General features: G+C 35.5%; 1 protein-coding gene across 1 annotated transcript; it reads right to left on the reverse strand.

The window, feature by feature from the left end:
* Positions 1 to 6,759: 6,759 nt before the first annotated feature.
* LOC141630271 (uncharacterized) lies at positions 6,760 to 7,386 on the reverse strand. Its single transcript, XM_074443116.1, has one exon. The coding sequence runs from the start codon at positions 7,384 to 7,386 to the stop codon at positions 6,760 to 6,762; it is 627 nt and encodes a 208-aa protein (XP_074299217.1).
* Positions 7,387 to 13,237: the final 5,851 nt, after the last annotated feature.

A 13,237-nucleotide genomic window follows, 5' to 3' on the forward strand; every position in this document is an offset into this window, starting at 1 on the left:
TGGATTAAAAGAGGTAAAATGGTTAAAATTAGTTATATTTCGAATTAAGCCATGATATTTTAATATGATGTCACATGAAATATTTACATAGAGTATGTAAATTTTTAGATTTAAATATCTTCTTTAGCATGATTTATGGATTTTTGAGTAAAAATGGCATAAATAGTGACTCTTTTAGCAAAAATTAGCTAAAACGTATTGCATGGCTTGAGAAAATTATTTTAAGTTGAATTAATATTCCACTAATCATATCTAAAGTTGTAAAAATTATTGGTTTAATTTTCATATACTTTATACATTTTAGGCTAAATCATCAATTACTCCCTTTTATAGTACACTTTTTCAAAATTACTCCCTTTTATAAAAAAATTTAAAAATTACACCCAAAAAATTGCTGAAATTTTTAAATTGCTCCCAAATCCCTATTTTTGTACATTTAGGACGAAAATGCCCTTGATTCGCAGAATTGGGTCATTTTGTTTGCTTCATATCTGGAGTTTTACATAGACAAAAATTACGTTCTTTATACGGATAGAATCTTGAAGAAGTCTACTTTCCAATGGCGTTGGAATCAATAAGTTTTACCGTGTGAATTTTTCCCAACAAGCCTTCAAAGACTGATACGATTTTAAGACAGATTTGCGTCTTTCCACGAGAATTGCGATTCCCGACAAACTACAAATCACCCAGAAGTCTACCTTACCAATTCGGAAACTAGACTCAAAGGGCTACAACCATGTGAAAGGGCGTTTACATTAAATCAAAATAACACCATGGAAATGGCTCCTCAATATCGGACACGAACTGGAAAACAGGGAATTTCGGTCTTAAAATCGTATCAATCTTTGAAGGCTTGTTGGGCAAAATTCACACGGTAAAACTTATTGATTCCAACGCCATTGGAAAGTAGACTTCTTCAAGATTCTATCCGTATAAAGAACGTAATTTTTGTCTATGTAAAACTCCAGATATGAAGCAAACAAAATGACCCAATTTTGCGAATCAAGGGCATTTTCGTCCTAAATGTACAAAAATAGGGATTTGGGAGCAATTTAAAAATTTCAGCAATTTTTTGGGTGTAATTTTTAAATTTTTTTATAAAAGGGAGTAATTTTGAAAAAGTGTACTATAAAAGGGAGTAATTGATGATTTAGCCTACATTTTATGAGTTAAAACCGATAAAAATGCAACTATATTTTCTCAAAATTAATTCGAAAATTTTAATCATAATTTTTGACATTATGAGTATCATGGAATTATTCCAGAATGTTCAAAAAATTTAAAATTCAAAATTTGAAATTTTAAGAGCTAATTTGGATTTATTTCATATAAATTATGTTTTTAAGGTAAAAAATGAGCATAAAATTAAATCAAGTTGAATTATTGTCAAAAATTTAGTGATGACTGATTTTTGAGTCCTAAAATGTGTTAGTATAATTAACTTGAGCTTAGATGTGATTTAAGTGTTAATTAGTGATTTTAAAAGGTTATTATCACGCATTTCCATGAAACCGGGTTATATGTACGACATAAGTTAAATAGGGCGATTTGGCACATGATTTTGCCTGATAGGTACATATTATAATGCTGCATATTTCAATTGTTGAATGTCTTTTATTTATATAATTTTGAATTATGTAATTTTATCTTAGTATGGCCTTAGTTTAATCAATATTACCCGTAATGAAAGGGATATTGATTCGGTTGTAATTTAATGTGATCTCGAATCACTTTTATTTTATTTTTATTAGTTTTTCCATTTTACAAATGTATAATAGGAATAGCTTTGTATTTTTGTTATTATTTGTAATTATGGAGCATCTTCAAAGACGGTGTCATTCGGAAAGGTGATCCGACGAAGACGATGTCTTGGTAGGTGTGCCATTTGAAGATTCAAGGGACCAAAGAAGTGGTTTCCGAATATGTAATAGATTATTTGATTTTCTATTTTAGGAAGGCCATACTAGGAATTTTATTTATTGCTTTGCATTTCTTTTAATATGTTACATGCATTGCCAAATCGCCATAACAACACATGCATATCATATCGAGTCATCGACCGTGTCAATTATAATTATCGTAGTTCACCGCTTTAGTTCACTTAAAACGTGATAGATAATAAATTGACAAGACCTCTCACATATTAAAAATTGAGAAAAAGCCTTACCAAATAGTAGAAACCCATGAAGTACCAATTTCATAAGGGAGTTAATCCGGCTTCACCGTAATACAAACCTTGTTACGTTGGCGAAGTGGGGTAATAAAATGTTCTTACATCGAAATTTGGATTGAGCTCAACGGAAGTATTGTTGACCGTAGTCGCATGTGTTCCGGGCTAAAGATGAAAATTAGAGTAATTTTTATCGACCGAGAGTTCTAAAAGTAGAATCGATTAAAGAGTTAATCCACCGAGTTATATTAATAAGGGATGAATCGGCTCACCGTGCCCGAGTTGATATGAACTTGGATCTCGGAATCATTTATGTAGTTGGATGGAGGTCACTATATAAATGCAATACTTGTAATTAATTTACGAATATTATTAAAACGATGGATGTTAATTATTTCCTTCATTTCCGTTTTTGGTAGTTAATTATTCGCAATGAATTCATCTTATACTCCTACACCAATCACCTTAATTCATAGCTCCAATCATACGATGAAAAATGCTCCGATTATGACAATGATACGATTTGAGAATTACGCGTTGGCATTAGTGAGGATGGAAATCTTTGTCTTTTTACTAATTCTTCACCTCCCACTCACATACTCATGCCTACCTCTCAGGTAAGAGGATCATATGAGGGGAATCTCACAGATTCCAAGATATCCTTGTTTGATGAAACAAAGAGAAATATCAAATTAAGTGGGAGTTCTAGCAAGAGTGTCCTTGCAAATAAAAGGAGTATTGGTATTGATACAGGAAAAGCAAAGAAAGGTAAGAAACCCAAATCCGATTGTGAATTGGAAGTTGATAGTGAGACTACCACAAAACCAAGATGGGTATCCAATCCTACCATGAATATCATTATTTTAAATGTCATGGGCCAATGGAAGCAAATTTGCCCTGAGTATTTAGAAGATATCAAAGTTGGGCTTGTTACTCCAAGTGGGACTTGGAAATGTGGAAAAGCTAAACAAGAGTGATATGTATCTCCGACAATGAAATGGAGCTCGGGTAGCCGCCACTTCAAGAGAAACTTATGTACTTGTTTTTGCTAATAGCTTTAAGTTATAATTTACATAATTGTTATTATGTACCCACTTAGTCTAAAACATTATTTCCATTTCTATGTGGGACATGAAAGGATCTATATTTTGTCATCGAAGACAATTGTTGTATTTTATTGAAAATAGACATGGATGTGAGCCATGTCACTTATCTTTATGATACACAAGTTTTAGACAGTTCCAACTCATGTAAAGATATCTACATAATACGCACCAAAAGACTCATAACTGGTAATCCAAATGATTTGTACATTTGATTTTTCAATTAGGTTACGTAAATGAGAAACGCATTAAACGCTAGTGTCGACTAGTATTATTGGACCATTTGATTTTCAATCATATGGAATATGCGAATCTTGTCTCCTTTGCAATATAATTTGTACTTCCTTTAGTGGTAAAGGGACACAAGCAAGTGATTTGTTGAGACTAATACATGCCGATGTATGTGTTCTAATGAGCATCACCGCAAGGGGAATTTATGACTACTTCGTCACTTTTACCAATGATTCAAGTAGATAAGGGTATATTTACTTAATCAAATAAAAGGTGAAGCATTTGAGAAATTTGATAAATTTCTAAAATGACGTAGAGAACCAATTGAATAAAGTTCTAAACATCACGACTCAATCGTAATGGCAAAGATCTAAGTAATAAATTTGATTTATTAAAGATGGATTATGACCTAGAGTCACTACCCATAAGATCAAACTAATATGAGTTGGTTTGAGTTGTTGAACTCAATTTTGGGAAATTGCAATCCAATACGGACAAGTAATTCTAAACGGATGGTCAACCATGAGATACCTAGAATAGAGAGTCTATTAAACCAAATCACATGGATCAGGCTGCCATATTATATGTATCAAGCTGCCATGTTTGGGATGGCCTTTTGAAAGCTAATACATAGTCTAAATATAACTCCTAATACTCCGTTAAATATATATGTTTGTGTCTCACAAAACTATCTCTCAAGAAGATAGTTGTATTTCTGAGAGATAGAGTGGGAGAAAATTGTATCGGCACAAACATCTCTTATAGTTGAAATGTTACTTTGTGAAAGTAATAGAATTATAGAGTGAGAGTTGGTATTGAACTATTATCTATGAAGATAGTATAAGAGCATAGTTCAGTGGGAGTTTATCGCACATGTCTTATTGTTCAAAAATTACTTTGTGAAAGTGATAGTATCATGACCTTATTACATACGGGCCGAAGCATTACAATCCGAAAATTGTTACTCAAGAGTAGATTTACTTTAAGGCGCGGGTCTCCTCAAAAGTAAAAAGAGCTCCAGAGTACACAAATGCATATGATTTACATGAGGATGTTGATCAAGATAAATTGTGTTAGGAATTGCCGCATTTCATGATGAATGGCAAATAGAATTCGCTTTTCTAAAATGGGAATTTAGAGAAGGAAGTGTTTGAAACACAAAACCTTAGATGAAGATCTAAGAATCCTAACATATTATGCGTAGCTATCTTAAGTGATCACAAGATGGTCTTAAGCTAGCATTAAAGGATTATACTTTTCGTTCATGTGTTTATAGTGAATTGTTTCATTCATATGATTGAAGAATCATGATATACATGAAGTTAAGTGGGAGCTAGAATTGTTTCTCCATGTCATATATGTTGATAACATATTACTTATTGAGAATAATATACCAATGATCTCTTCTGGTAAGAGTAATTGGGAGACATGGAAAGGGATGCAAAGTATTCTAGATTTTGAATCTATGTGAGAGAATATTGGCATAGAGTTGAGAGTCTTATGAGGATAAGATATTTCACATCTTTTGTACAACAACAAAGTTGAATGGCTTATTCATGATGATGAAAGTGGAATTACTATGATGGAATCATAGTCGTTCACTGAACCCATTAAGTTGTTGATTATATGAAATCGAATGCTAATGTTTCCGCCATTAGAATGATCATGTATGCCAACAGACACACATGCCATGGTGTGACATATGCTGAGAGCATAATAAGTCAATAAAAGGGATAATTCTCATGATATGGCTAGTGAAAGCCTTAAAGAGTATTCTTGAGATTCTTGAGAAGAATTAAGGATTCGTTCAAATGTTTGGATGACAAACTAAGTTAAGTGTTGAAAGGTTACACAAACTTTAGTTTCCAAACCAAAAGGGATTTGTTGAAATCCTAGGATGTCTTGTTAACAAAGGAGTAAGAGACTAAGAAAGGTGTTTTAGTTTCGCACATTGCAAATTTCACAAAAGGAATCTAAGTAAATTGTGATAAAATAGTCAATGTATGGATTAAGGGTGAATCCCTCAATAAATGACTTTATCACAAGTTATGCGATAACAGTGGGAGCATCTTTCAAGTTAAAGAGACCAAGTCTAGTAAGGAGTCTAGACATTTACTTAGATAAATTCATGTCATTAGAAATGACATTGAATGGAAGGAAATAGCAATTAATAAAGTAGAATATATGGATATCGGGTATATCTATTTTCAAAGCTTTTATTGCAATTTAACTAGTGTTAATAATGCACTAATGATTATAGAATATGAAGTAGTAATAGTGTATTGACTATTCATATGTGATAATCACATTTATCGTTTGAGTTTTATTAAACTCACCCGTTATCTTGTTGTATCTGAATGGGTTGTAGAGACAAATTGAACCCCATTAAAGTGAACTGGATTGGCATGGTATTCGCCCCTAGTTACTTATATGAGGTGACGTCTCCAAGTGACTAGAGTGTGATGCGATTGATGGCAAGTTCAAGTGCCATAGAGTCATATGGGATGACTAGTCGATCACATAGGCAGACTGTATGGGACAATCGTCGGCGATGACCGCTTATAGAGTTCTGGTAATTCATAAAGCCTGGTCGTGGCAAGAACTACTATAGTATTCTTATGAGTCAATTCTTTTGACTAGAGACTATTCGCCCAAGTTGGCACAACTTCTGATTAACTTTGATTTATACTCTACGATTTCGTAAATGAGGTCAAACTGGGTATATTTTGGGTTATGATGGACTGTGGTCGAATGAAGGGAATAAGGCGATAGGAATTGTCCACCCCTTGTCAGGGTTGTTTGAAATCTCAAGGCCACTCGAGGAGTAGTTAACTGGAAATGTGTGGCCACGCTCGGAAGGTATCTCTGATAGATAATTCCGGTCAGACAGTTAATCTCCAGATCGAGAAAACCACTCAAGATATGATCAAATGTAAGTACGACCTGCAAGACACCTTGCATTGAGTGGGAGATTGTAATAGGACAAGAGAATTGGTGACGCACACTTGTCGAGGACAAGTGGGAGATTGTTGGGAAATGTGTCCTCAACAATAGTGCGATCACATGATTTAATATCATTATTAAATCTCATACTAAGAATACGTGAGGGATGATTTTTTTTTTGGTAAAATGTGAGCTTTTCATTAATAACCAATAAAATGGAGTCATTACAATGCATTTCAACAAACTATTTCTTGGTACACCTATACCAGCACAAACTATTTAAGCATACATGCCAATTTGAATGAGCCAAATTCACAAAGATGCCCAACCACGAGAGGGGAGCAGCTGCTGTATCCTTGCTCTAATAATTCTCTGAACATCAGTACAAACTAGTTCAGGCCTAGTTAGTACCCCTTCCAATCTGCAACAATTCCTTTCCATCCAAATATAGTACCAACACGCCATCTTGGCCATATGACAGACATGCCTCTGCAAAACTGAACCAGTTTGAGGACCAACCAGTCCAATCTGCAACCAACACTCCACACCTTTCAGGATTCTGCTGCTGTACTCACACAGTCCAAACAGATGAGCATGAGTCTCCACATCCCGTTCACATATAACACATTGTTTAGTCTCTGCCACTCCTATAGAAAACAGCTTCTCCCTTGTATTCAAAGCTCCATGATGAATAAGCCATCCAATAAATGAATGTTTGGGCACACACCATGTATCCCACACTGCCTGATACCACTGCACAGGGGGGTGCTGTCCCTGCAACCAACTGTAACCTGAACGAATAGAATAACCTTTAGGATCACCAATCCAACAGTTATTCAAGTATCCATTCTGCATAATATCTTTAACCTTACAAATGTTCCTCCAATTCCAATTAGAATCAAGAGGAGGTTGATAGGTACTCCAATCAGCACCTTTCATATAAACATGGTCCACCTACGTGAGGGATGATTCTTTATACAGTCGACTGACCGTCATTAATCGGTAATGATTGGCTAACTAGAGTTTGACATTACTGTCGTGTGACGGTGGTGGTCAGTTGATCCCTTTAGGTCACACCTATAGGATGAGGCCCAAATAGATATTTAATTAATTGTATGCGATACAGATTAATTAATTCCTTAATTATGGTAGTGCAATTTTGCGTCTTATTGTAATGTGATTAAATAAGATTAAATTTAGTTATTAAGTGTTAATTTACTAAATTAGTTGAGGTATTAATATAAGTTTTGAGGTAGAGGTAATTAGTTATTTAAAGTTACAAGAAGTTGTAATTTTAACTAACTAGTAATTTTGGGACCCATTATATGTTGATATAATGGTAGTATACTACTCAAAAAGTGGAGTGTATATTATATTATTAATTGTAATATTTAAGTGTTAAATGATTACATTAATAATTAAATATGTAAGATTGTTAAACATAAGACTTATAAGCATTTGTGGGACAAATGACAAAAGGCAAAAATGGTCCATAAAAGGACCAATATTTCGGCCAAAATGAGATGAGCAAAGATGTTCTTTTGTCTTATGTAGATGTTGGTTATTGTGTGATAGAGACCTTGCATACTAGCCTTTACATACTACATCTTACACCTAGGCTTCCTACACTCTACCTACACTAAACAATAGACTAAAAACAAAAGCACAAGATTCCCTACATCACTAGAGGCCACCGGTTTTGGCCTTGTATAAGAGAGCATTATTTGCTCAATTTTTCTGTTGTTGGTGCTAGTGTTGTTTTTCTCTCTATTTTTCCTCATAAGCCATTGCAACAAACTCTCAACAATACTAATACACATCATATATTACTTAAGATAGTAATACAAGATCATTAGTATTATTAAGGTAATATTTCTACTAAATATCTAGTTAATATTAGTAGAGATTTTTGGGATTAATCTTGGGTGCAATTTATTGGAGTGGCTTCTATACTTGGAGTCTTAGGAGGATCATCCATCACATTTAGCTCAAGAACAAGTGAAGGAAAGTGACCTTACTTGTGCCCATATATTTCAAACCATACAACAATGTAAGGAACATTGTTTTTCTTATAAATCTTTCATTTAGTTATGCATGCACTAAATCTAAAGAACAAATAATTAACAAGTTAATTAGTTCACTATTAGAGGAGTCTAATAATAGGTATATGAACCTAACAGTCAAAGCCCTTAGCAGTTTATCATATACCTTCGCATGAGCAATACAAAAGCATATGTAAGCAATTGATAAGATTAAGGCATGATAGAACAAAAGGTAAGAAATAAGATATCTTATCAAAGCGCATATGAGAGACTTCAAAAAGAACCACCATTCTCGGCAGCAAGAGATCGAGCATCATGCTTAAGACCATAAAATAAACCGTTAGTGCACAAATTATAATCATGAATGGTCTCAAATTGGTGATATGAAAACTCAAGGTGGTATGACTCATCAAAAATGGAGGGTTCATCCCATTTAACCTCTAAATTAGAATTACTTAGTCCTCCATCAACCTCAAAAGGGTTAACTTCATCCTCCACGAAAGGATTCTCGAAGGTTTCAAATGACTTGGGCAAAACCTCATCCTTTTCATTACAAACGGGCCCAACATTATCCATGGTGAGTGTGTCATTTACTACAAGGTCATTTTATTCAACATGAGTCCTAAATTTTCAATTGGAATGACACTATGGGGAATTTCAATAGAGAAAGTCGGACCATCGTCATCGTCATGCAATAATTCAAAGTTATTAGGGGGAAAAGACTCATATTGCGAGGGCGGGAGAGCATAAGGAGAGGTAATAAGCTCACATTGTCTCGCTTCCTTTTAAGAAAGTTGTTCCAAACGAGCCTGAAACACTTTGATATCCTCTTGTATGTGCCATAAATTAAATTGGCGCACTAACTCCCGACATTCGGAAGCCATGAAATTCAAGAAATTCCAAAGTTCTGCCCCAATCATGTAGTAGACACTCCCATTACTAAAGTTCAGAGCCAATTCACGGGTCTCAAAATCCATGCCGTCAAGCACGATATGCCCCAAGTAATCCCCATCAAGGATGTGTCTAAGGGAGATGAGACCATTGCAAAAGTAGTAGTACCGGTCAAGATAGTAATGAAAAGGCTCATCTTTGAGTTGTGGAAATAGGAATACATCATTCATTATGAAAGGCCAAGGTGAGATAGCTTCACTACCTGAAAAAGGCACTAAAACTACAAGGTAACCGTGAGAACGCTCCCAAGGAACAAGTGTTCCCCGGGACAAAATAAAACGAGATAAAATTCAACAACTAAATAGCAAACAAAACCGCGCTCCCCGGCAACGGCGCCAAAATTTTATAGGCTATCGCAGACCTAACAAAGAAAAATACCATAGTAACAAATGAATGTAGTAATAGGGGTCGAACACAAGGAGACGGGAGTTGCTAAACAAGTTGTCATGGAGTGAATTATATCAAGGTCGGTAATCGTATGATTGTTTGGTTAGTTGGTAAAACAATGTAAAAATAAAAATGATAAAAGAGTCTAGGGGAATCGGGTCACACATGGAAATTATGTAAATTCTCATGTCAAACTAGGAATTTGATAATAACGATGATACTTTACGCTTAAAGACAACCACCTCTCGGCCTTATTGTCAACCATAGAACGGGTTTTAGCAAGCTCTAGCTATTAATAGATCGGTCTACTAAAACATGCTTGGTCTAATTCAATTTTGTGCCTCTCGACTAATAAAAGTGAATTAACAAATTTAATCTAGGATTGTGGCCAATAATCAAAGACTAACAATTAAATACAAGCATGTGACAGAAACCTTTAGTCGATATTGTAGCATCTTAATTAAATATTTACAAGTACTATTTATGCATGGCTCCCCTAATCTCTAGATAAAATTAACTACACACACATATTGAAAACTAAACTAATAACATATGATATAATAAACATGATGATAATAGAAAGAAATAAGTACTAGAAATAGAATTACCTTAACAATGGAAATGGAACATGGAAATGAAGAACAAGATAGTAAATGGAAATAACTTGAAATGTAACTTGTATATAACTTGAAATCCTTAAATGAAATTGTTTATAACATAAAGGAAATGCTTAAGAAAATGCTAAACTACATTTTATTCTGAAAACTAAGACTAAAGCATATGAAAAAGTGTATGGAAATGTGTAAAAATGGTCGGACACAAAACCATTTCTATAGGAATAAGGGGTGTAACGTAAACAATCCAAGGAGAGGCAACCCCGATCGGGGACACCCTACCCCGATCGGGGTCGTGGGTTTCTTGGTCTTCGTCTTAATTCTACCTTAACTTCTTGCTCTATGGTGATGCGGAATCCAATGCTTGCATATTCACGAGTCCGTCTAAGGCATCTTAGGGATCATATGACATCCCATGCATTCTCTTAACTTGGGATTTTACTTGGATTTAATTTCTTTACTTGTACACCAATCAAAGTTGGTTTCTTCATGCTCGGGATTTCCAATTTCTTCTTGAAACGCCCTTATACTTCCCGAAACGCCCTTGCATGGTCAAGACTTGCTCTTATTTGCCTCGTGAACTTAGGTGATTGCTATTTTGACGAGAAAAAGCTACCAAAGGCTTTATTTTCTACAAAATGCAATGAATACGAGCAAAACCCCTAGAACATAGAATTACCTTACAAATACACTAATAGAAGTGCAATAATCAAATAAAACCGAGCTAACATAGGGAGTTAACCTATATATAAAATGAACCTATCACCGTCCAAAGTCTGCTAGACACTTTCTTTCTTTTTGTCTTGGAGTAGGAAGGCGGGGTTATCGTCATGGTAACCTCCTCTGCTTCCGCCGTTACTCTTTTTATTTTCATGTTGTTCCCTTTCTTTTCTGGTTGGAGGGACGGGGAATGCTTAGTTCAGTAGGTGGCGGATAGAAAATTGTTTTAGGCCAGTGTTTGTACGATAAGTATTTGTATCAGACCCTGTTTGTATGCCAGTTGTGTTAAATAAGTGTCTGTATTAGACTATGTTTGTCTGCTCAGTAGTTTGTATCAAATATGTGTTGATGTATTTTGCGTGAGGCGGTTTTGTATATATGGCCTTTTGTGTGTTTTGTAGTTTTTTTTGCTTGGCTTTTTATGTTGTGTTGCGGAGAAGTGCGGCGATGGACGGCTCCTAATGCTTTGGTATTTGTACCTGCAATGTTAGTGTAGAAAACGAGCAACAGGAAACACATACGCGTACATGTAAACATGCAAAGTATTTGATGAAGAAAAAATAACCATGATGACTCGAAGTTAGGATTGAAATTGCTTGTTTGAAAATGAATTTTGAAAATTCCGCAACAAGACGTCACGCTTGGATTTATCAAATGGAATTGTTTTGAAATTATTCGAGAGGAAAAAAAAATCAATTCGAGTTTGAATTAAATTAACTTGCATCGAATTTTGCAAAATTGATTTTCAACATAAAAATTGAAACTCAAACCGCCATGACTGAATTTCAAAAGGATTTTTGTGAGTGTGTTGATTTTGAATTTCGCGAGATCAAGACTTTTATTTGCAAGAGCGATTTGAGAAAATTGACGTCATGTATCAACTTTGCGGAAAGGCGAAGTTTTTTTTTCAGAATTTTCGACTGACTGAAAACGATCCATCACGGATCGGGGCGACTAGCCCTTCCCCCCTTAAAAAAGAAGAGAAAAACCCGCATGTTTAAAGCTGAGTCATGAAAACAATGTCGAATTTCGTAAGACGTGAACCCAAGGAAATGTGAGTGTGAGAAAAAACAAAAATTTTCGGGCAAGCCTAAAGAGGCACGGGCTCTAAGACAAGAAAAAAAAGGTGTCAGGAAGAAACACAACTAGACAAGGCCAAGGCATGGTGTGGATTCTTAGAATCAGCCCAAAGAGGCGCGAGCAGGCTTGCGATGCAAGGGACTTCTCCCTTTTTTGAGAAAAAAGGCGCTGATTGTTTTGTATAAATAGGGAGGTTTGTGCTTCATTGTTTCATCATCCGAAACACAAAAAACATCTCTATGAAAACCTTCTATTCTTTTTCCACAAAATAATTCATGGATACTTTCGAAGATAGGTTGCGACATTGGTGTCAGGATTTATCACCTCCCGAGAAGTATCAACTTATTGTAATGGGAGCTGGTCAGTTGTTGGTGCTTCGCCAAGTGAAGTTGCAATCTTCATTCCTTGATGCATGCTCTCGTTTTTGGGATGCGGAACATCATGTTTTTGTCTTCATGAAAGACGAAATTTTCCTTCGTACTGAAGAGGTGGGTGCTATTGGAGGGTGGCCGAGTTGTACTCCGGTGTTTCCTCCTACTTGGTTGTGCTACAAGGAGAAGTTTCGTTCTATGCTAGGCTTATCGACGCGCCAAGTGAACTTCCTTTTGCTCCTCATGGTGTTGATATCTTGTCTCTTATCAACATCTTTTCAAATCGCTTGGATGCCAATATTTCGGAGGTGGCTAGGAGAAGGGCTCTTGCCTTTTGCCTAGGGCATGTTTACCTCTTGTTGATGCTTTGAAGAATGAAGCGCCAAGGTGGTATGGTAGCATGACCCTCACTCATGTTGTCGAGCAAATGGAGCATGTGTGGGATCCATCTTGGCTAGTGCTCGGTGAGATTGTCCAAGCTTAGGACAAGAAGGGTTCATGTGGAGAAGTCCTTTCGTTTGCATCCCCTAGGGTCCTCCAAGTATGGCTTATGGAGAGGCTAAGGTATGTTGAGCCCCCGGTTGATGCTTCTTCTTACTCTTTTCGTCATCTTACCATGAGGAAG

Source organism: Silene latifolia, chromosome Y, assembly GCF_048544455.1.
Source record: "Silene latifolia isolate original U9 population chromosome Y, ASM4854445v1, whole genome shotgun sequence".
In the NCBI taxonomy this organism is placed as follows: Eukaryota; Viridiplantae; Streptophyta; class Magnoliopsida; order Caryophyllales; family Caryophyllaceae; genus Silene; species Silene latifolia.